The sequence below is a fragment of the Helobdella robusta genome, assembly GCF_000326865.2.
Source record: "Helobdella robusta unplaced genomic scaffold HELROscaffold_51, whole genome shotgun sequence".
NCBI classification, from domain to species: Eukaryota; Metazoa; Annelida; class Clitellata; order Rhynchobdellida; family Glossiphoniidae; genus Helobdella; species Helobdella robusta.
The window spans coordinates 924,967-949,966 of record NW_008705261.1 but is presented as its reverse complement, the minus strand read 5'-3'; the positions used below and the strand labels follow the sequence as shown (position 1 = coordinate 949,966).

Genomic DNA, 25,000 nt, shown 5'->3' with positions numbered 1-25,000 from the left:
GATGTGTATGTTTATCTATGCTTATGTATGTGTCTGTAATTGGGTAATATATATATATATATATATATATATATATATATATATATATATATATATATATGTGTGTGTGTGTGTTGGTAATAGACCATAATTTTTACAATATTCTATAAATTCTACCGAATGATTGGCGCTACAATATTCTACTATAAATTCTACCGAATGATTGGCATTACCGAACGCCAATCATTCGGTAAAATTTATAGAATATTGTAAATATATATATATATATATATATATATATATTTACAATATTCTATAAATTCTACCGAATGTTTGGCGTTAATATGTTTGTTATAATTAATACGTAGATTATTTGAAACAACCCAATAGTAAGCAATATTTAATTCGTAATTAATTACAGAAACAATTACATTAAAATCCGAATAAGAATAAAGAAGAGTAGTGTCATCAGCAAATAAAATAAATTTTACAATGTTAGAAGAGTAAACAAAATCATTAATATAAATATTGAAAAGTAAAGGGCCCAAAATAGAACCTTGAGGAACACCCGATTTAATAGGAGACAATGATGACATAAAACTACCAATAGAAACAAATTGAGAGCGATCATTAAAATAAGAAGAAAACCAATTATAACTTGTACAATAAAATACTGTGATCTAAAGAGTCAAAAGCTTTGCAAAGATCTATAAAAACCCCAATAGAGTATTTTTTAGATTCAAGTGCATGAGAAACAAAATTAATAACGTCTGAAACAGCAAACTCAGTTGACATTTATGACGAAAACCATATTGATTTAAACAAATAATATTATCACAATTTAAAAATTCATTAAGACGATTTAAAATAATTTTTTCAATTAATTTTGACAAACTAGGAAGAATTGAAATAGGGCGATAATTTTTAATAGAATGACGGTCACCAGATTTAAATAAAGGCAAAACTTTAGAAATTATCAAACAATTAGGGAAATGACCAGTTTTAAAAGATAAATTAACTAAATGAAGCAACGGAAATAAGATACTTTGAAAAATATTTTTTAATAAAAAGTTTGAAGTTAAATCATTAGCACAACTATAACAGTTATCAAAATTTTTTACAACATCAATAATTTCAAATGGTAGACATTCAACAAAACTAAAATAATTGAGATACTAAAAGAAGAAATTTATTTAAAGTTACATTTAGGATCAGATGAATTTGAAACATTTTGATTACATTTTGATTACTTCATTGGGCGGAAAAAATTATTTACATGTAAGGGCATGGGGTCGATTTTGACCCCAATTAAAATATTATGTATTTTTTTGAAAACAACTTCAAAATCTTTTATAGTTTATTAAATGAAATAGTTGCCTTAATAATTAATATAATATATAACATTTAATATATATATTGTCACAAAAAGTTAGTATTATAAGTTATAAAACGTTGTTTTCTTCAAGGTTTCATTGACATTCATTGGGAAGACAGTTCTTACAAAAAATTCTGCAATGTTCAGAAAAAACGTTTTGTTGACATGAAGTGCAACTTGTTGTGCATTTTTTGTTTAACTGACGAGAACAAGTACAACATCGGCCTCTTTTTTTGCATGGCTGCAATGTGGTATCTCTTAATAAAATGGGGCAAATTGCATTAGATTGATGATGTCTTTGGAACTCCTGGCAAAGACTTTTACCAAGATTTTTAAAAAAAGCCTGCGTTTTATTAATGGTGTTTCTTCTGCTTGTAACTTATTAAAAAGGACATAAACATTAAGTGCTGCAATATCAACCATGTTGCAAAACATAACCACTGGCCAACGTCTGTATGTGTCAGTTTGGTACTGTATGTGTCTATCATCTGATCAGCACAATCAACTCCACCCTTGGTTTTATTATAAAAATCAATAACTTCTGGTAACTTTTTTGGACCTTTGCCAAAATTTATTTTTGTTAAATGCATAGTGGACAGAAGAACAACAACTTTTTTTTACACTTGTATGAAACTATGCATATATTATCAACCTCATTGTAGCCAACAAGTGAATAATGCAATTCTCGTCCATTGTAAATGACAAATTCTTTTGGCAACTCTACACGATTTTTGCGAACCGTACCAACCATTGTAGCTTTTTTTGTTTTTAAAACATCTCTTGCTAGAGACAAAGAAGTGAAAAAATTATCAGTGGTGATGTTTCGACCTTCACACTTAATAGGTTCCAAGAGTTGACGCACTACTTTACCTCCAAGATCTTTGCATGGCTTATCATCATCCAAATTTTTGCCACAATATATGCTTGCATTATAAATATATTTGTTTTCAGCATCACAACACATCCAAATTTTCAGTCCATACTTTGCTGGTTGTGATGGCATATACTGAATAAAACTGCATCTACCTCTATATGGAGCTAGCCTTTCATCAATTGTGAGGAATGGTCCTGGTACCATTGCCCCTTGAGCACTATATAGAAACATCGACCATATTTCGCTCATAGCAGCTAGTTTGTCAGTATTTAATCTTTGAGATCTAGTATTTTTATTATCAAAACGAATGAATCTTCTTAGATCTCTAAATCTATATGAAAGTAAAAATCAGAAAAAATTATTTAGTAATAAATTATTCCATTCACAATGCTAACTTATTGTAACTCATTGTTGAAATAAAATCCCTACGACCATCAGCACTCCATAACTCTTCGGTTGATTCTTCAGTTGATTTATATACCTCCCGTAATAAAAGGAGCCCCAGAAAGGCTTTAAGTTCTGGTTGACTTGTTGCACGCCATAAATTTTGTTTCACTCTGCTTCCTTCCTGATTGGTACACTCCACAGTGTGATCAATAATTTTTGAACCAATGAATACAGAAAAACAAGACATTTCAGGTTTGTCAACTGAAACCTGTTGCTTTGCAAATGAAGTAAGTCCTATCCGTTCTTTTATGATGTTTTGTGCACGAGTCTGATGTGCCACAGGAAAATCAGATACCCATTTTTCTTTGGAATCTTTAGACAAGAAGCAGCAGTTTGACTTCTGAACATTCACATTACTATATAAAAATCCGTCATCTGTCGCCTAGTTTTAATGTGACATTGGTTTGAAATGTTGACTGGACAGCTGTGAATGGTTGGTCGATATTTTCAGTAGGAGTTCTCACAACATCCGCCCATAGAGTACTGTTGTTGCTGCCGTTGTTGTCGCCGCTGTTGTTGCTGATGAAATTGTTGTTGTTATTGTTGACTCTGCTGTCAATTACACGCTTTTGTTTAGTTTGTTTAGCTGGTGGGACAGTTTCCCGCGTATAATATTCAGGTGCGCTGGTCGGTTTGCTGGCAAGATAGTTAACATTCATGTTTTCTATTAGTTTTGCTATGTACAACTCTTGCTTGTAAGGGTTCACCGACAGTTCCCAGCAATAAAAATTATAAGCTTTCGTCAAATGTAGCAATGACTGTGAATGTGGACAGGACACCGGCTGTCACGTTGTCTGTGGTACTTCTGGCGGAGGCTTCGTTGACTGTCACTTCGCCGCTGCTGAAATGCCGTGTCGTTTGTTGCGCACACTGTCAATTCACGTTGGCCGAATTGGTGTGTAGCTTGTTAAACGTGTTGTCGATTCACGTTTGCTGAAGTGACGGTGTCGATTCGGTATCAGGGTTTGCCCTGACTACTGTGGAATTTATTAATCACCAACGTAACCGCTTTTATCAACTATACCAACTACCAACGAAACTGCTTCCACCAACCGTACCAACCACCGACGTAACTGCTTCTACCAACCGTACCAACCACCGACGTAACCTCGAGAATTTTAACTACCGCTAACTACGACCGACCAGCTTCCACCAACACCAACAGAATTATCCTTTATTCTCCTCTTTTCAAACATCCCGGGTCTGTTTATTTAAACAATTCTGTACATACCGCGGATTGGTTGCTATTTTTGCGTGCTTTACCGCCATGCGTCTATCACTGCTATCACAATGTATTCATACCCTTTGCCTGTTAATTTTCCCGGTCGCAGCTAAAACCCTGCTACTTGCTTGTACAATATTTCTTTAATTTCCAATTTAATTTTATTGAAATATACATTTAATATATTTTCCATTCTTGGAATTTTGAAAAAATCAACACTAACATATGTTGGTAGAAATTCCAATAAATTATATCTGTTTAATTGCAAAACAATTGTAACATTATCAAGCATTTTTTTCTCTTTTTTGTTGCTTTTCACAGAACGTTTTTTCCAAATATATAAACTTTCCATTTTTAACCAATTCTAAGTCATTTTTATAGTTTTTAACGCAGCATTAATATTGCCAGAAATGTAAAATTCAACAATATTTGAAATAAACACTTCATTTTAAGTAAATTTATGTTATTTATAGGGAAATATAAAATCTCATTGACCGACAAATTAACTTTAGACGCCATTACAAAATATATATATATGTGTGTGTGTGTTGTTGTTGCCCTTCCTAGACTTCCAGGCGAGGCCCAAGCCAGTTTGCCACTTCCACCGGGTTACTCCACAGATCTATTATTTTGAGATGTGTGCGATTCTTGAGGCAGCTGAACAGATGGGAGACATGGTCTGGTTGTTGGTGGCAAAAAGGACAGATGTTGTTGAGCCATTGAGACAGATGTCGATTCTTGATTTGTAGCTGTCGAGAAAGATGCTGTGGCCATGGCGGAGCTGGGCAAGAGTCCTGGGCAAACTTTATTCAGATTATCTATTTTAGGGTATTTGTGGAGGTTATCCGTTGAGTAGCACTGGCGCCATATATGACTCCGAGGCGGTTTTGGCGGCGTTACCATGAAGGATGAGTGAGGCAATTTTCAAGGAGGCGTAGTCAATGGCGAATGGCAGCACTGAGTTTACCGTCTACATCCATCTCGAACAGAGGGTGGTCTTTAAGCTTCGATCGGATGGAGGCTGTTTTTTGAAGATGTGGCACGGATGACAAGGGTTATGGCATTGTTGAAGGAATTGGGAGAAGATAAGATCCGAATGTTCCTTCACGGTTAGCATCTGGCATTCTGAGTACAGGTGCTGCTTCGACGTGACTTTATGGCAGCCTGTGATCAGGCAAAGGGCAGCATTCCGAGAGCGTTGGAGGCGAGAGGTTGAAACCGGTGTCGAACGTCAGCGGGGACCAGGAAGAACATGCCTACTCGATTGTGAAGCGACCAATGGTTTTGTAGGTCTGTAGTTGAGTTTCCTTATCCAGACCAAATGAGGTGCTGCTGAGTGCTTTTAAAATATTGTTTCTTTTGGAGGCCTTGGATGCTGTCAATTTATGATGTTGTGAGAAAGACATCATTGTGTCGAGTGTCAAGAATTTGGTTATTGATTTTGATTCGTGGGTGTAATGGAATTGGGATGTGTGCGATGTAAAGATTTGTAGATCTCTAAGTTTTTTTTTATTATAAAAATCGCATAGCTTTGGCAGGCAAAAATTGAGCCGGTAGATCAAAGTGTCCGCAAATGTATCTGCGGATGCAGATATGTGTGTGTGTGCGTGTGTGTGTGTAGTTGTGAGATATATATCTTTAGTTATACGACATTCATCTGTGGTTTTAGAATATACATCTGTGGTTATATGATATATATATATATATATATATATATATATATATATATCGGTAGTTGTATGGTACATATTTGTTTTGTTTTCGATCACGACCTCTAGTGGTGTCCGCCGTGCTTGAGGCTACTGCCCGAGTTCAGGAAGGCCTCCAGGATGGTCGGCATGTCTGTCAAGTTTGGTACTGTGGACTGCACGGTGCATGCCACTCTCTGTATGAACGTAAGTAAGTTAAGTGTGTGTGTGTATGTGTGTATGTGTGTGTGTGTGTGTGTGTGTGTGTATTGCTTGTGATGCGTGTGATGTAGTGGTTTTTTCATATGTTTTTTAATAGTAACTAATCCCATCGCATCGTGGTGTACTCAGTTTTTGTACGCCATCGCATCGCCGTCTCGTACGCCGTCGTTGTTCACCCTGTTACCATGATCATCAGCAGTACTGTTAATGCTGCAATATAACTTTCATCATCATTGTTATTATCATCGCCATCATTTCTACCACCACTACCATGCACCACCACCATGCACCACCCACCCAGTACAACGTGCACTCTTACCCCACCACCATCTTGTACAACCTAACGAAGCCTCATCATTATCATGGCCACCATTCTGCCTCGGAGATCGTTCAGTTCATTCAGGTTCACTATCATTCTCTATCGTTTACTAACGCCACACAACAACACACCACACAACAACACACCACACAACAACACACAGCACAACAACACACCACACAACAACACACCGCACAACAACCCACCGCACAACAACACACCACACTACAACACATCGCACAACAACGCACCACACTACAACACACCACACAACAACACACCGCACTACAACACACCACACTACAACACATCGCACAACAACGCACCACACTACAACACACCACACAACAACACACCGCACTACAACACACCACACAACAACACACCACACAACAACACACCACACAGCAACACACCGCACAACAACACACCGCACAACAACACACCACACTACAACACATCGCACAAAAACGCACCACACTACAACACACCAAACAACAACACACCGCACTACAACACACCACACAACAACACACCGCACAACAACACACCACACAGCAACACACCGCACTACAACACACCACACAACAACACACAACACACGTCACTACAACACACCACACAACAACACACCGCACAGCAACACACCACACTACAACACACCACACAACAACACACCGCACAACAACACACCACACAACAACACACCACACGCCAGGACATCATGAAGCCTTCAGTGACCATCCTCGAAGCGGCCACCTTCCAGTCGCTTGTAGCACAACGCTCCCTCGAGCAGACGTGGATCGTCGACTTCTATGCGCCCTGGTGTGGGCCCTGCCAGCAGCTGGAACCTGAGTGGAGGAGGCTCGCGAAGGTATGATGATGATGATGGTGATGATGAGGATGGTGATGGTGATGTGATGATGATGATTATGATGGTGATGAAGAGGGTGATGATGAGGATGGTGATCATGAGGAGGAGGAGGAGGAAGAGAAGGGTAATGATAATAAACATTCATCCGCAAACACCTACCATCCACATCGTATCACCTTGACCCTGCCCGCAGATGTTTGATGGGGTGAAGAACGTGCACGTGGGGCAAGTGGACTGTCAGGAGCACAAGGAGTTGTGTCAGAGTCTGAACGTCAACTCCTACCCGTCCATCAGGCTCTATCCTCAGGGCAGGGCAGACAACAAGATCTTCCAGTTAGTTGGTTGGCTGGCTGGTTGGTTGGCTGGCTGGCTGGCTGGCTGGCTGGTTGGTTGGTTGGCTGGCTGGCTGGTTGGTTGGTTGGCTGGCTGGTTGGTTGGTTGGTTGGCTGGCTGGTTGGTTGTTTGGTTGGTTGATCAGGTATAAATCCTGGGCTGGTTATTTGCTACACGTACACACACACACGCGTTTATATTTACAAGACGGTACACACTCCAATCCTCCGAGAACTATTACTAGAGAGTGAATCAATAATGATTGTTAAGTCATCATGCACCACCCACCCACGCAGCTTGTACAACGGCTGGTACAGAGACGCACAGTCAATCAGGGCCTGGGTGTTCGACTTCCTACCCACAAAGACCCACAAACTCGATGAGACCAAGTTCAGGGAGAAGGTGAGAGGGGTGATGATGATGATGATGTGATGGTAATGATGATGATGATGGTGTGAAAATGATGGTGTGATGATGATGATGGTGTGATGATGATTATGATGTGATGGTGATGATGAAGATGATGTGGTGATAATGACGACGATGATGATGATGATGAAGTTGGGGATGACGTTTGTGAGGTGGAAGATAACACGCACAGCAATGAATCTCTCGATGGCAACGCTGCTTCCAATCCAGTCACTAACAGGCTATCATCAACACACACACCAACACCAACACGCGCCAACAGACACGCACAAACACGCATACACCGACAAACATCAACACACACACCAACACACTCACCAGCAAACTCACCCTAACCACAAACAACACACACACACCAACACACAGGTCCTCAAAAGCTCTCGACCCTGGATCATTGATTTCTTTGCACCTTGGTGTGGCCACTGTCAGGTCTTTGCTCCTGAGTTTGAGAGAGTTGCCATGGTGAGGATGACGATGGTGGCGGTGGTGTAATTATGATGACATGGTGGTGGTGATGTTGATGACGATGAAAACGTTGGTGGTGATGGTAGAAGAGAACGATGATGATGAGAGAACATGATAATGATGATGATGATGATGAGGGTGGTAATGGTGGTGGTGGTAATGGTGGTGGTTATGTTTGTGATGATGATGATGACTCTTGATTGTACATAAGCATTGCTGGCTGGTCGTTTTTTCAGCGATATCATATTGCTTGTTTGGTCTTCATATTTATATCACCAGGCCCATTCTCATCTTCATCATCGTCGTCATCATCATCATCACACAAGAAAAACAACATCACCGCATCATCATCATTGTTGATGTGGTCATCATCATTACCAGGAAGTGAAGGGTCGTGTAAAGGCGGGAAAAGTGAACTGCGACGAGAACGCTCGTCTGTGTCAGATGGCGGGCATACAGGCCTACCCGTCAATCAGATATTATAGCCCCGCCTCAGAGGTTCATTTGCATATTGGTTATGTAGTTGTTTTTGGCGACATTGTTGTTTGTTGTTGTTGGTGGTGGTGATGATTCGGATGTTGGTGGTCGCTGGTCTTTGGTGGTTGGTGGTGGCTGGTGGTTGGTTTCTTAACGTTTTGCTGATGTTGTTGGTGATGAAGTTGTTCCTCGTCAAATTATACCAAGAATTATTGGATTGGCATATTATATCATCGTTATCCTCACCACCACCGTTATCATTATCATCACCACCACCAGAGTTTCTATGGAGCCGATATTGACAGTCAAAACGCTGACTACATTATCCAGTATCTCAACAACGTTGTGCCCCTTGAGGTCGGTGGTGGTGGTGGTGGTGGTAATGGTGGGGTTGTGGTGGTGAGGGTGAGGGTGGTGATGGTCATGATGGTTGTTATCGTATGGTGAAACGTTGATCATCGTGATAATTGTGGCGTGATGATGATGCTCGTGGCAGTGATGAGTTAATTGTGCGCCATTCTTCCAATCCAATTCTTGACCTGAAAATAATTTTTTTGAATGATTGGACGATTAATCGTTTAGTGCCTGCACGCTTCTGCAGTTGAGATGCACCGAATAGAGTAATTTTTTTTTAATTTTGGTAAGTAGTCGATCCACTTTTCGATTGAAGCCGAAAGCCAAAAACCGCAATTTTGAAAAAAAAATGTTTTAGAATGAAAACAAGTCATCGAAGAAAGCAGTAAGCGAATCGTGTTTATTCAACAATTCTCTGTCGAGATAATTTTTAAATTTAACTGTCATAAAAGCCAAAATAAATTTTTCTCCAATAGTAATCAATTATTGCCCTGAAATCTAAAAACACGATACTCTACATGAAGATTGCAAAATTCGGTCTGATAATTGCCGAAGCCAAATATCAAGTTTTGTCCGAATATTAGGTTAGGCCGAATATTCGGTTAGGCCGAATATTCGGTTAGGCCGAATATTCGGTACGTATCTAACCCATCAAACGATGCAAACACGCACATTTGTGTAAATTTAACAGGGCCAACAGACTAAAGATGAATTGTAACAGATCAGTAAAACCATCGGAGAAGCAGTTACACACCATCCACATACCACAACCTCCACAATACACACCACCACAATCTTCATTCACCCCTCATCTACACATCACGACTTTCACGCAAAAACCATCCACACACGCAACTTCTTTCCATACGCACCATCCACACCACTACTTTCATCAGCTCACCTTTCACACCACAACATCCATCCACCAACAACATCCAACGTTTTTAACTCCGTCCGGGCAATATCTCATACACTCATTCATTCATTCATTTATTCATTCATTCACTCCCTCGTGTCCAAGAAGATCTTTTTAATTTCGATTGTCATATTTCTTTCATACGATATTTAATTTGTTTTCATTACACGCATCGTGAAACATCTTCGTTCGTTTTCTATTATACACGCAGTAAAATATTATTCTATGTTTGATGACGTCATTCGTCTGAATTTAAATTGTGATGCACTTGCACTGTTTACATGTAACGTTCGTTTCATACGTAATAAAGAGTTTGTTTCCGGTGCTACGTTTACACGTGGCTTGGAGTTCGTTGCGGGATGTCTCGTCTCAGTCGTTGGATAAATATTTTTCCGTGTTTGACTCCTTTCTTGTTTTAAAATTTTTCGACTCCGGGTAAAAATTTCCCACTCCTGGGTCCAACAGTCTTTCGGTGATGGTGGGTCTGGGACGTGTGAGTCAAAACATCGAAACAAAATTTTAAAATATATCTATATAGTTGCATGAATAAATAAATGAATATATGATGAGATGGAGGAATAAAAATGGGCAGGTAGATAGTTGAATAAAAATAATAAAGATTGATGGCTACGAAAGGTATCAGAACATTATACAGTCTTGAGAAATGGGATCAAAACAATCATTCCATGAAACAGTTGCTTGTTCATTTCGAAATGTGATGTATTTTCATAATACGACTAAAATTTTGAATCTTTTACACTTAACGTGCAAGGACCCTACATGATCCGGTCAGTCCATGCTCAGACGTGCCTGTGTGCGTGCCTCCTTTGTGCAGTTGGCGTGTGTGTGATGTTCAGGCGGCCCGGGCAGGCAATAGGCCGCCACCCTATGCTAATTCTGATTCTTCTGAAATTTGATCTGAGCCAATCAACCTGTGTAGGCAAGTTAAGTTGCAGTTTTTTTCAACAAATTTTATCGCTACATCCCTGTTGCCATTTTCTAACTTCAGATCTAAGAAGTTTCTAACTAAGCCGTTGGCTGCACAACAAACTCATTTTATTTCCAATAATAATCTTATTATGCCTAAAATAGTGTGAGTAGATACAAGGTTTTACATGAACTTTTTTTTCTTATTTCATTGAACTCTAAAGAATCTGTTCCGTAAAATAGTAGACTCGCATGTTACTCTTAAAACAATAAATAAGCTGATAATAAAAATTAATTACGGTATTAATTTATAAATATGCATTATGTATGAAGAAATTTTTCACTGAAGTTACAAGACAGTCGACCCCACATGCTGCCCGTGCTTGATGGAGCACCATTTTTTTATTAATTTGCTTTCGACTTTGCCTGTTTCCTAAATATTAATTATTAATTATAATTAACGATATCTGCGGTTTTTAGTCTGAGGTGTGTTTGAAATTTTAATAAAAAAAACTATTTTTTCGCTTTTCCACGAAAGAAAGTACACATTTTATTATCTTTAAACAAGAAAGAGTATTTTTTAATAATTGAAAAGTATTTAAATAGTAATTTTTGATAAAATCCTTTCTAGCATTTAAACGATAGCCTGAATACATAAGTTGCAGAACGAAATTTTTACCAATTTTGACCAGTTTCGGTAGCAATTTCGTTCAAAATTTAACTCAACTGGATTGTTGTTTTTTTTTATAAAATCAATCATAAATATGTAACTTTTACAATTTAACATTAAAAACTAATTAACTAAAAATAATTCTCTCGTAGACATTCCTCAAAGGTTATCACAACAAACACACAGTGCATAAATAAACACACATGAATCAGCGCGTCACACTTTTGCACGTGACGAGCGGGAATCTCTCCGCATTCGAACCCGGACACTGCATCAACAACGCACAATTAACCATTGCACCGTCCCAGAATAAAAATAATAAAATTGAAATAAATAATAAAAATATAAAATTTCATAATCGATTTCAGTCATTAAAAACACCATAGCATAAATACGTTCTTTATCTTTAATAAGTTATCTATTCGTCCAATCTATCTGATGGGCTATTATATCAAGAAGTAATTATTAATACAATATTAATATTTGATCATATATATATAAATATATATATATATATATATCCATCCATGTATTTCTCCACTAACATTTGGAGAAATACAATATCAATATTAACATTTGATCGTTTAGTCTTACATAAAAAAACTTCTCAACAAAACATCGACAGATGGATAAATTTATTGGCTGATTTTTGAACAGCAGCCCATGTTTTATTTGTAACAAATCTAATATTACTATTATATTATTAATATTATATTTAATCTTTTTCCAGCCCTACATTTAAAAAAATATAAGATTAAAAAGAAAATAAAACAAATTACAAAATTTTTTAAAGCTTTTTTAAATTAAACTTAAAAAAAAATAACTTTTAAATTTGATCCATCAAATAATAATTACTTTGAAAAAAATAATAAAAAATGTAAGGTAGTTATAATAATAATTTGGAAGTTTAGAACGTGGGATGTGAACCCGCGTGCAACTTTCAGCTTCCAAACAGCACCCACGTTTTTTCAACTCCAATTAACGATACTCATCAATAACGATGTACATTGACCAAGTGCGAGCAGTCAACCCGGCAAGGCAATATTCCCAATTTCAAGTCGTACAAATGTACAACAACTCCCCAACACTTCCCCAACGACAAACTCAACATTAAAGAAGTTACTAATTGTCAGTTACTCGCACAGCCGCATCATTTGAAGAGCTTCTAATTAAATCTCCTTTTTAGTCTAACGAGCACAACTCTAATGGAATCTAATTATAATTTGATACTGATTAATTAAACTCCGCGGATAAAAAAAAAATTCTTTTCCATATTATCGATCACAATTAATTAATAACTTGCTAGAGTTTCACAAAATTTCAGCAACTGCAATTATGATTTATATGTACACAAATTCTCTCTCTCTCTATATATATATATGTTTGTTTCAAATATATATATATATATAAGAGAGAGAGAGAGAAAGAGAAGAGTAGTAGATAAGTAGATAATTGTGATATGGCAGCGAAGGACGGTCAGTGAGATTGAGTGAGTGTGGATTAGATGTCCGTGATGATGAGTTCGTCGATAGCCCAGTCCTCATAGGAGCCATCTGGAAGGTACCTCCTGATGATGATCGGAATCTTCCTTGCCCTGTTTCAAATTTATGTGTTCGTGATTGGCGTCGTAAGTAGTAGTATACCCCTTTCGACCATACACACCATTCATGCCACCTACACATCTGCCCATGCCCACCCACACACCTGTTCACCTTCATCACGCACCCCCCATCCACACTTCTGACCACCCATATACTCGTTAATCAATCTTTGTGCCATCATCTAACTGATTAATTAGTTAACTCTCATCGCATTAGCAAGTTGATGGTAAATAAAAATTTTAAAATAGAAGTGCATATGAAATCATCGGGAGAAGTCATAGAAAAAACAAATGAGTACTTCAATTCCTTCATTGCAATTGCCAGGGGATCAATTTCACCTTCCAGTTCGACCATCACCGGCGCGCACATCCTACATTTTTAATCAAATAATTAACAAATTAATTGATCAATTAATAACTGGCCAATTAAATAAGTGACTAATTGGCAGTTGAATTCTTAATTTGCAAGTATTCAATGATCAACTGCAGATGACTAATGAATCCGCCCAGATAGGTACGTTCTGTTGGGTCTTACTTAAGAAAAGTTCTGATTAGAAATTCACCTACAATCAATTATGAATTTATATCGAAACTTTAGTGTCTGAAACTGAGTAAAATAATAGTACCTACATTACAAAATCAAGTTAAAAATTTTAAATAATCTTCAGCAAGACAAGATATTATATCCACGCTTTATGAGTCCTATGATGTGGCAAAAAAAGTGAAAATTATCTCAATTGATGGGAAACTAACGCAATTTGTAGAGCTCTCGTCCCAAGGACTCTGGCCCTTTCATATTTAGTCATGTAGGGTGTCGTCATCCTTTTCTCTGGATCGACTTTCAGCGATGATTGCTCCTGCGTTGAATCAATTATTTCAATGTTCTCCTGGCTCTCCTCGACATTCTCAATCTCATCCTGGACGTCATCTTCCATTTCATCAAAATCGCCGTCGAAGTCTCCATCAAACCTAAGTTGGAATTGTATTTAAAAATTATTTCTTAAAATGGTAACACCAAATAACCTTTTCTACGTTTGAAACTATTAAATTTCAACAAAAATGTATAGTTTATGAAAAATGTATGGGCTTGTTGGTCTACTAGCTAAAATAGATTGCAAATACTTATCTAATGTAACAATAGTACTACAAAAGTACTCAAAAATCTTGTGGTTTTGAAAGGCTTAAATAAATAAACTAGAAGCATGTGCGTTTCTAAAAGTCTACTAAGTCATCAGAATAAACACAATGTAAGACTATATATATATATATATATATATATTATATATATTATATATATATATATATATAGGCAATTATCAGCTGTTCATGTATTTATGGTTTAAAAGTTTAATGTTTTGAAGCATAGGCCTAATGCTCACCCTGCTATAGTTTAGTTATGCAAGTTTTAGGAAGTTTAGTAAGTTTTGTTTAGCTTTATGATGAAATATTACTAAAATAATTTTTTCTGAATTCTCAAATTGACAAGCAAAAGATATTATCACATGCCTCCCTGCTGACAACTAATTACACAACTGACGAATGTTGTACAGTCATCAGGCACTGCCTCTCACTGCACAACACAACTGGCAATGATGTCATCATTCGAGCACTGCCACTACTTCAAAGTGTTTTTATTAGCGCCCCGATTAGTGACTCAACATCGATGCTCAACTTTCAGATTTCCAACCACACGTCAGCATTTTCAAGCACACATATAACCTTAAAGTTTAAATGATATTACTTATCTCAAAAGATGTTTATTACAAGAAATAAAAATTCATAAAAGTTTGAATCAATTTATATAAAAAAAATTAAAAACTAAAGCAGAGCAACTCACTCGTCGGACATTGCGGCTCCTTGGTAATGATATAAGAAAATAGACAAATTGGATATACGATGATGATGCTGCTGACAGACCTGCAATAAAATAGTTGTATATTGATACATCATATCGCGTCATATAAAACACCTCCTACTAAATGTTTCAACTTGTTAAATAGAGGGCTAGCTGCATTGTTTATTAGTAGATCTACCTGCAAACTGCAATGCTAATACAACTCGACTGTTTAATCTTTCAACTAATACTAATAACTAATCTAATGCTAATCTAATAAAAATAAATATTCATGTTTTTTCTAATTTTCAAATCGTTTCCCAATTGGTAAAAAAGTTTACCTATAAAAAAGGCTATTATTTTAATTAAATTTTACTAATTTTCTGAAAAAAATGTCAAGAACATTTTTGTACTACAATAATAATTGACTTATTATTGACTAAACTAAATGATATTAGAAACTTCACCAAACCAAATCTAGCCCTAACTTAAATTTTAAAAAATGACAGAATGCCACAAAGGTCTTTTCTTTTGTTTTGATGTTATAAATTACAACATAAAAAGTTACTCTTAGAGTAACTTTCATTTTTAATTACTTAAGACTTTTAAGTTAACTTAAAAAAATTAACTTAATAATAGTTAATAAATATTTAAATAATATATAATTATTATAATAATTCTATAACAAATATAATTATTATAAAATTAATAAATAAACCAAACTAGAAGTCGTCTAACAAAGTTTAACTTTAAAAATTAAAAAGCAGGACAGAAATCATAAAACTTAAAATGAAACAAACACACCACATAAAAAGACGCCCTCGAGAAATTTCGGAACGAATGAAACGTTCGTCTCGTCACAGAGTGTATATATACGGGTTTGAGATTAAAGCGGTGTACGAAAATACATAGATGAAACATTATGAAACGGTTAAAAACAATTTCTAAAATGATTTATAAAAAAGTGTTCTTTATAATTTAAACATTAAAATGGGAAAAAAATGAACGTGGCATAATTATACAGGTCTATGCATGTATTTAAAAGTTTTATAAAAAAATCTACGTAAACTTAATTCTACGTATCGAGCGTATACTATGAAATTTTTAACTAGAATTGCCCTATCGAGTATCTCTCATTATAATAATTGCTTCCGGTAACTTAATGAAACGTATATATAATATGCTAGTTACTAGCCGCACATATGCTAATTACCTCTTACAACTCTCAGAGATGTTTTTCATAAAACAAAGGCCTATGTGTTTCATTCTATATGTATTGCCAACGACAATTACAAGCCGTAAAAACAATGAAAAAGTAATCAATCGGTCAATCAATCAAATTTATATAATCCAATTTCTAAAGAGTCAACCGGGTTCAACCCAAATTTGCAAAACAAACAATTATGAAGATGTACAAATATAATAAAATAGAACGAAATAACATAAAAAAAATTTAATAAACAAAAACTATTGAAAACATTTAAATAGCAAGCACTCGAACCTATCGAATTGATAAACAGAATTAACGATAAAATTATGAGATAACGTACCAAAATGAAAAATTATTCTGCCCAAAAAATCAATCAAAATTTTAATTTAATCTTTAAAATGTACCAAATAAACTATATAACAAGCAATCAATCAAATAATAAAAAAATCAATCAAGTAATCAATCAATTTTTAGTTTCCATATTTTTCAAAATTTTCAATTTCTAAATTTTATTAATATTTTCTGTTCAGTTATTTAACATCCTATTTACTTTGAATAAAATATTCACCATCACGAAAACAAATATTATATATATAGGAGTGACCTTCATACAGTACAATTTTAGTGTTCAAGTAATTGATACGCTTATCTTCATAATAATGAAAATTCAATTGATTTAACTATTCTATAATCAAGGTTATTATTATACATTTTAATGTTTGTGCACACGGTATAAAAGATGATCTCAAGAAATGCATAAACTTTAGTGAGAAAAATTGAAAAAACGAACTACAAACATATTAACGCCAAACATTCGGTAGAATTTATAGAATATTGTAAGAATTATGGTCTATTACCAACATATATATATATACACATATATATATGTTTGTGTATGTATATGTTTCGATTGACATGTGAGCGGTGTTTTTTTACTCCTTTAATTTTTTAGAACCATATTTATTGTTTCTTGTTCTATTGTTCTTGCAACTTTTGCGATTTTTACCTTAATTTTAATGGAATCGGAATCATCGTTGTATGGAACAAAAAACAAATTTCACTTAAAAAAATTTTATTTTCTTGCTTTTAAAAACCTTTTTGACAAGAGAATTTTTCACGAACAAATTCTTTTCCTTGGAACCAACAAATTTTTTAAACGGATATCCGACCGTATTTATGTTAATAATGCTCAACGAACAATATTTATATGTTTTTGGTGCGGTGGCCAAACACAATGAACAAATTCTATTATAGCCAGGACATATATGAGATATATTTTCCTTTCAATAATTCTATTTTAACTGTGAAAATCAATTAAAATTTCTGTTCGTCATTATACAATTTAATAAAATTTTTCAAACAGACATAAAGAAAAAGGCTTCATTTCGTAAAAAATGAACAGAGACTTTTTTGTTAAATAACAACAGTAAAAGTAAGAATATTTTTTTGAAAATCAGAGCTGAAAACACCAAATTTCGAATTAAATAAATTAACTCAACATGTAGTTTGTATAACAATGCTACGGACATAAATCCTTAAATTTATTCGAATATAATTCTTTATAATTTTTTGACCCACACTCTTTGATCGATAACTTTCCAACTGCGAGCTCCGATTATCAGAAAAATTGTCCAACTTTAGCATCATACATTTACTTTTTACACTATTTACATCATACATTTACTACGCCACTACTAAATGGTAAATACTTAAAAAAAACAGTTAAAACCAGTCAATGTAATTGTTTTTCTCGGTAAAATTACTTGTATAATAATTTTTAAAACACTCTGAAAAAAAATTGTGATTTTAATCACTTAGTAACATTTATTTTAGTGTTAAACACACACACACACAAAACATGATCTAAAGATATTTTTAAAATGAAAATTCTTAAAACTTTCCGGGGTCAGAGTAAGGAGTTTTTAGAGTATAAAAATCATTTTCATTTAAAATGACAGCCTCATTTTATAGATGAAGAAATGGTCGCAAGGAAAACTTCACTAATGTTAACAATGCAAATTAAAACTTTCAAAATGGAAAAGACCAATTAAAGTCAGACAAACCACCACAACTAGATGTAGAAGTGTTATTAACATAACTACTGTACAAATATCATCGTGTTCGTGCTAATACGTTAAGTTGATTATATTCAAATGAAACAAAATGTTTCAATATTTAATAAGCTACATATCACAGAAATTCAATTGAAATGCCAGCAAAAATTAGGTATAATAAATACAAATTCAACAGTAGAAAAAGTTGTTTAAAAGTTAAAGCCTATATAGATAATATACATTAAAATGGCAACACTATTTGCCCATCATGAGAATTGCCTAGCAAATTTCCTAAATTATAGACAACCAATTTGTCGTTGTAAACATCTACTGTTAAATGACCGCTAGAAATTTCAGTGGGCAGCTTAATAACTCCAGGAAGAGTAAGATGATGTATTCCTTTGGAGTCCATCGTGTAATAGTATTCATGAGCATGTCCACAACAATATGCCTGAACACATTTGTGTTGATGCATCACTGCTAATATTTCATCATAATTCCAGCACAACGTCATAGGATAATTACTTTGCAAGGGACAATGACCAAACATAATGACCATTTGTTTTTTCTTTTCAGAATCTTCTAGCACCACGTCCAGCCACTGAAGTTGTGCCTTTGATATACCTCCATTGTACTTGACAAATCTTTCATCTGTACCCTCCAATCCAAAAGCAGAATTCAAATCTTGATTGGGGTTGATTGAAAGAATGCCGAGTGCTTGTTTGTATTCAGGTGAGTTCACGTCATTCCCAAGTAAACTAATTTCATACATATCAAGTACAATACATTTAACACTCGGATGCGGTTCATAACAATAATACATAAAACCACTATTGTCAAAATTATTAAACCCATTTAAACAAGAATGTTTGCATTGGAAGGCATTCATTTTCAATAAATCTGATCTTGAAAAATTATACAATTCATGATTTCCAACAACATGCAAATCAGGAACATTTAGGCTTTTGTAAACATTCAAAATTTTTTCAAAAGCTTGCAAGCTTTGTTTAATGGCAACATTTTTGCCATCGATGACGTCACCCAGATCAATGACAAAACCAACTTTATCTAATTCCCAGGCTTTCACAGCATTTTGCAAAAATTGTAATGATCTCCTATAGTGTCTTAAATAAGTCTTTTCAAAGTTTGGATGAGGATCATGATCAGCATAATGAAGATCAGATATCACACCAAATCTGATTAGTAAGTTGTCCTTTTCAGGTACATTGTCCATAACTGTAGGTTTTAAACGTGCAATATGAGTCAATAATAATAATAATAATAAAAAAAAATGTATTTGTAAGAACAATAGATGAAAAACAGTGACTGGGAAAACTAGAAAAAACTTGAAGTTAAAAGACAAAAATCTATAAACATTCAGACAGAGCAAAACAAATATACGTTTCATTAAAACCCCTACGTTAAAACCCCTATTTATGTTTTAAAAACATTAAAAACTGATAAATTCAATTAAAAAAAAGCATTTTGTTTTACCAACATAACATCAATTTTTTAATGTTCTCTTTTGTAGACATTTAGTTTAGTTTAGACAGAGCCAAAACTGTAACAACCTTGAAAATTGATATGCCCTAGATGATTAGTTAAATATTTATCCAGTAAAAACTATTTTCCATGTTCTTTGAATTAAATATTTGAAAATATTATACAAAAAAAACTAAGCATCAGAGATTGATCCAATCTGCACAGTACACACATGGATTTTTGCCAAATGTATAAGCTTTTAATAAACCCTGAAAATTTAACAGGCCTTTGATTATTACTTTGTGAGTTAATTGGGTTTTATCATTTAACTCTCATACTGAATTCTTGGCTGAAAAAACCCTTAGCTAGAATAAATTTAAAGTTTATTTACAAAAAAAACACTTCAGAATTAATTCAAATTTCAACCCTATATTCATAATACCATTATTATACCAATCTTGAAAACTGACACACTTTAGATGATTAGTTAAATTTGTATTCAGATGTCCTGGTTATGACATTAAACTGACCCTCACTGCCTTGTGAGTGATGTTGGATCATCAAAGGTTAGGCCCACCACTTATAACTGTGGTTGCGTAATGAAGGGCGTCCTGCGTAAAAACTAGCCAAAAAATAATACTTATGATGACGGAAATAACAATGGCCCTCAGTATCCGGCAGAAGAGGGTGCGAAGAATCTCCGGAGACCCAGTCCATGGGGTTGTGGATGGTCTGGCTACTGGCACCCCACTCTATAGTGTGGCGGTGCAAGGCACTATAGATGGAAGGACTACTTGTAGACCAAGGGCCAAGGGGTTGGAGGTTTGGTACCTGGAATGTAGGCACGTTGACAGGAAGAAGTTTGGAAGTGGTGGAGGAGCTGCAGAGGAGAATGGTTGACGTGGCTGCATTACAGGAGATCAGATGGAAGGGTGAGGGTACAAGGTTTGTGCGCGCTAAAGGTGGAAGATATAAGTTGTGGTGGAAGGGGGATGATGGTACGGGAGGAGTTGGTGTGATGGTAAGAGAAGAGTTGGTGGAGAAGGTGTTGGAAGTGAGGCGGAGAAGCAATGGTGTAATTGTGGTGGTGATGGTGTTTGGAAAAGTAATAGTGAGGGTGATATCAGGATATGCTCCGCAACAAAGTAGGAAAGAAGAGGAGAAGGATAGGTTTTATGATGATGTTTCTGACGAGATTGGGCAAGCGGGGTTGGATGAGTTTGTGGTGTTGTTGGGTGATTTGAATGGTCATGTGGGGGCGGATGCAGACGGATATGAAGGTGTACATGGGGGGTGGGGATATGGTATACGGAATGAGGAAGGGCGTAGAGTGTTGGAGTTGGCGGATGCACATAGCATGATGGTGGGGAATACCTGGTTTACAAGGAAACCAGCGCAATTGATTACATATAGGTCAGGAGAGCATAGGTCAATGATAGACTATATATTGGTGAGGGCCAAACATAGGAAGTATGTGAAGAATGTGAAGGCGATACCTGGTATGCTGCAGCATAGTATGGTTGTGATGGATGTGACATCAAAAGAAATGGGGAGGAGGAAGAAGGATAAGTTTGTGACAAAGAGAAAGACATGGAAGTTGCAGGATGCAGAGGTGAGGAAGGCATTTGAAGTGAAGGTGGCTGAAAATTGGGAGAGTGGTAAGGATGGAGATGTTTGGGAGAGATACAGGGACTGTGTGTTGGCTACGGCAGATAAAGTATGTGGATGGACGAAAGGAAAGTGTAGGCATGGTGAGACGTGGTGGTGGGATGAAGATATAAGAAGGGTTTTGGAGGTCAAGAAGGAGAGCTTTAGGGTATGGAGAAGGGACATGACGGAGGAAGCGGAGTCTGAGTATAGGAAGGCTAAGAAGGTTGCAAAACAGGCAGTGGCAACTGCAATGACGAAAGCATCAGACAGGTTAATGAAGGAAATGGAATTTGATGTGAGTTCGAGGAAAATGTTCAAAGTAGTAAAGCAGTCAATGAGGGATAGGAAAGATGTTATAGGGAATGGATGTGTTTGGGATGGATCTGGCAAGTTGTGCATAGATGAGGAGGAAAAAGCTCAGGTGTGGATAGCTCATATGGAAAGGTTGATGAATGAAGAGAATGAGTGAGATGGAGATGTGGAATCCGCGGTCACACACGGACCTATAGAGAAGGTGACGATGGAGGAAGTAGAGAAAGCAGTTAGAGAAATGAAACTAGGTAAGGCGACAGGGGTTTCGGAAGTGGCGTCAGAACATATAAAAGCGAGTGGGGTGATAGGAATTGAAGTTATGATGAGAATTGCTAACAGTATGTTTGATGATGAAGGTATACCTGAGGATTGGTGACACAGTGTGTTGGTGCCGTTGTATAAGGGCAAAGGAGATGTGAGAGATTGTGGATCATATAGGGGTGTGAAATTGCTAGAGCACGGAATGAAGGTAGTGGAGAGGGTGCTTGAGAGGAGGTTGAGAAATATGGTGACAGTTAATGAAATGCAGTGTGGGTTTATGCCTGGTAGGGGAACGGTGGATGCGTTGTTCATGGTGAGAATGTTGCAGGAGAATTATAGAAAGAAGAAACGAAGATTGTACATGTGTTTTGTGGATCTAGTAAAGGCTTTTGATCGAGTACCGAGGAAGGTCATTGAATGGGCGTTGAAGAAGAAAGGAGTGAATGAGAGATTTGTTAAAGCTGTGATGCAGCTGTATGAAGGGGCAAAAACAAAGGTGAGGGTTGGAAGGGGGATGTCGGACGCTTTTAGTGTTAAGGTAGGAGTGCATCAAGGATCAGTGTTATCACCATTTCTGTTTGCAATTGTGATGGATGTTGTGTGTGGAAACATAATGGAGGGGTTGTTATTTGAGATTTTGTATGCAGATGATTTAGTCTTGATGGCTAATAGCATGGAAGAATTGCAGTTAAAATTAGACAGATGGAAAAGTGTTATTGAAAAGAAAGGGTTAAAAGTTAATATTGGTAAGACGAAGGTAATGGTGAGTGGGGAAGGTGGGGAGCGAGTGATAAGTAAAAAAGACCCCTGTGGGGTATGTGACAGGAGAGAGAAGGCTAACTCGGTATTGTGTATAGGATGTCAGAAATGGGTGCATAAGAGATGTAGTGGTGTGAGTGGGGCACTGAAAAAGGTGGAAGGCACGTTCAAATGTAAGAAATGTGTTCATGGTGTGATTAATAGGACAGACGCAAGGACGAGTTCGAGGTTGAAGGAGTGGTAGGAAGGGGCCGTCCGCGATTGGGATGGAGAGAGCAGGTGGAGAAGGACAGGGTGAAAGCGGGGTTGCGTGATACTGAGGCGAGTGACAGATGTGGATGGCGTCGAGGGGTATTTCGGTTTCATTATAGGTAGCCAAACGGCAACCCCCGATCTCGGGGAAAATGTCGTCTAAACGTGTGTTTTTGTTTGTATTCAGTAAAAACAATTTTCCAAATGTTTTGCACTAAATCTTTGAAAAATTTTTACAAAAATAACTACGCTTCAGAAATTGATACAATTTGCACCGTACATTCATGGATTTGTGATTAATAAACCTCAAAATTTTGACAGGGGAAAGAAGATGGGAATCAAATGGTGTCTCTCTCATTGAGAGTTATAATTTGTTCTGGAATGGCCAAAAGACAGCCCAAAATGGAGTGGGAATCTTCATACGGGAATCACTGGCACAAAATGTACTGGAGGTGACTCGAATCAGTTTACCTCTAATGCTGATTAAACTCAGAATGGGAAAACAGGTTCTGACTGTTTTCTCTGCATATGCACCACAGACCAGTAAATCTGAAGACCCCAAGAATGACTTCTGGAACACACTCTCAGGTGCCATCAGGAAAACACCATCATCAGAGATACCATTGATATGTGACAACCTCAACGGCCATGTTGGAGATAAAGCAAATGGGTTCCACGGTGTCACTGGAGGCTTTGGCTACGGCTCTCAAAACGAAGACGGTGTACGGATTCTGGAATTTGCTGAAAACCATGAACTCTCCTTTTTGAACATCTACTTCAAGAAGAGGGCAAAACATTTGATCATATATAAAAGCGGAATGTCATGCACAAAAATTGACTTTATTGTAGTCAGACAACACCACAGACGACTATTCAGAAATGCCAAAGTCATTCCAGACAAAGCATGCTTTTCTCAACACTGATTGTCGGTAGCCGATATGATCATGGAACAATCACGCCCTGTGATTGATCGAATGCCTACTAAAATAAAGACTTGGAAACTGAAGAACTTCATGTTCAGGGAAAAATTCGAGAAATTGGTATCGGCACAGCTGAATCGTTTGAAGAAGATTGACATAAACTGGAAGTCTTTTCAGAACACCTTAGTGAACGCTGCAACAGCTGTATGTGGAAAATCTGAACCAAAACGCCAGCACAACCACGAAACTTGGTGGTGGAACGAGACGGTGCAATAAAGAATAATAAAGGCACCATAATAACCTTGCAGAGTGAAGTGAAGGATCACTGGAAGGATAACTTCGATCAGTTATTGAATGAAACAAACCCTATTTGAATGGACTTTGAGGCACATCCAGTGGAAGGACCGATTGATGGCATCACAGCTGAGGAGCTTACAGATGCACTGAAGACAATGAAGGGGGTAAAGCGGCTGGTCCATCTGGACTTACAAATGACATCATCAAGCATCTGGTGGGGCAGGCTTCCAAGCCCTCTTACACATCTGTCAGGAGATGTGGAGTAAATCGATATAACCAGTAGATTTGAACAGTAACACAACTGTGCCAATATATAAAGGAAAAAAAGACCCACTGAAATGCTCCTCATATCGGGGTATACGTCTTCTGGAACACCCCCTGAAAGTTATTGAAAAAGTCATTGAGAAGACAGTTGTGCATTTCAATAGGTGGTTACCAGAACAGATCCTGACAGGGAGATCCAATGGATAGATCGACTTTGAGACAGAAGCTGATGAATAAAATAAAAAAGTCTGACCCAAAACGGATGGAAACTGTAAACAAGGATTGATTGATTGAAATTTTGACAGGCCCTAGATGATTAATTAAGTTTTTGTTTATAAAAAAACCGTTTATATGGTCATTAGCACTAAACATGAAGAGTTTTTTGACAAAATCAGACCTTCAGATTTTTTCTAAACTTTCACCAAATGTACATATTATATATATATATATATATATATATATATATATATATATATATACATACATAAATATTTATAAATATATATATATTTTGGTTACAGGCTGTTGTTAACG

General features: G+C 36.3%; 4 protein-coding genes across 4 annotated transcripts in view; 2 read left to right on the top strand and 2 right to left on the bottom strand.

Annotated features, from left to right (window-relative positions):
* Window positions 1-10,314, top strand: part of HELRODRAFT_102482 (hypothetical protein) — a 19,914-nt gene extending 9,600 nt beyond the window's left edge. The window contains exons 15-23 of the mRNA XM_009027880.1: window positions 5,676-5,792; window positions 6,109-6,210; window positions 6,845-7,000; window positions 7,194-7,333; window positions 7,630-7,735; window positions 8,129-8,224; window positions 8,609-8,725; window positions 8,984-9,061; window positions 9,750-10,314. Coding sequence (XP_009026128.1) covers window positions 5,676-5,792; window positions 6,109-6,210; window positions 6,845-7,000; window positions 7,194-7,333; window positions 7,630-7,735; window positions 8,129-8,224; window positions 8,609-8,725; window positions 8,984-9,061; window positions 9,750-9,776 — 939 coding nt within the window. The 3' untranslated portion in view covers window positions 9,777-10,314. The remainder of the gene's footprint in view (window positions 1-5,675; window positions 5,793-6,108; window positions 6,211-6,844; window positions 7,001-7,193; window positions 7,334-7,629; window positions 7,736-8,128; window positions 8,225-8,608; window positions 8,726-8,983; window positions 9,062-9,749) is intronic.
* Window positions 10,315-13,071: 2,757 nt separating this feature from the next.
* Window positions 13,072-14,139, bottom strand: HELRODRAFT_86309 (hypothetical protein; the record flags this gene model as incomplete). Its single annotated transcript, XM_009027785.1, has 3 exons — window positions 13,072-13,165; window positions 13,471-13,542; window positions 13,925-14,139. Coding segments are annotated over 3 exons (381 nt in total), but the record flags the coding sequence as incomplete, so codon positions are not given.
* A 4,437-nt stretch (window positions 14,140-18,576) lies between these two features.
* Window positions 18,577-19,473, bottom strand: HELRODRAFT_123984 (hypothetical protein; the record flags this gene model as incomplete). The annotated part of the gene is made up of 1 exon (XM_009027879.1): window positions 18,577-19,473. A coding segment is annotated over one exon (897 nt), but the record flags the coding sequence as incomplete, so codon positions are not given.
* A 938-nt stretch (window positions 19,474-20,411) lies between these two features.
* Window positions 20,412-25,000, top strand: part of HELRODRAFT_179020 (hypothetical protein) — a gene marked incomplete at both ends in the record, with an annotated part of 5,007 nt that continues 418 nt past the window's right edge. Inside the window, 3 exons of the mRNA XM_009027878.1 lie at window positions 20,412-20,589; window positions 20,714-21,250; window positions 23,307-23,872. Coding sequence (XP_009026126.1) covers window positions 20,412-20,589; window positions 20,714-21,250; window positions 23,307-23,872 — 1,281 coding nt within the window. The remainder of the gene's footprint in view (window positions 20,590-20,713; window positions 21,251-23,306; window positions 23,873-25,000) is intronic.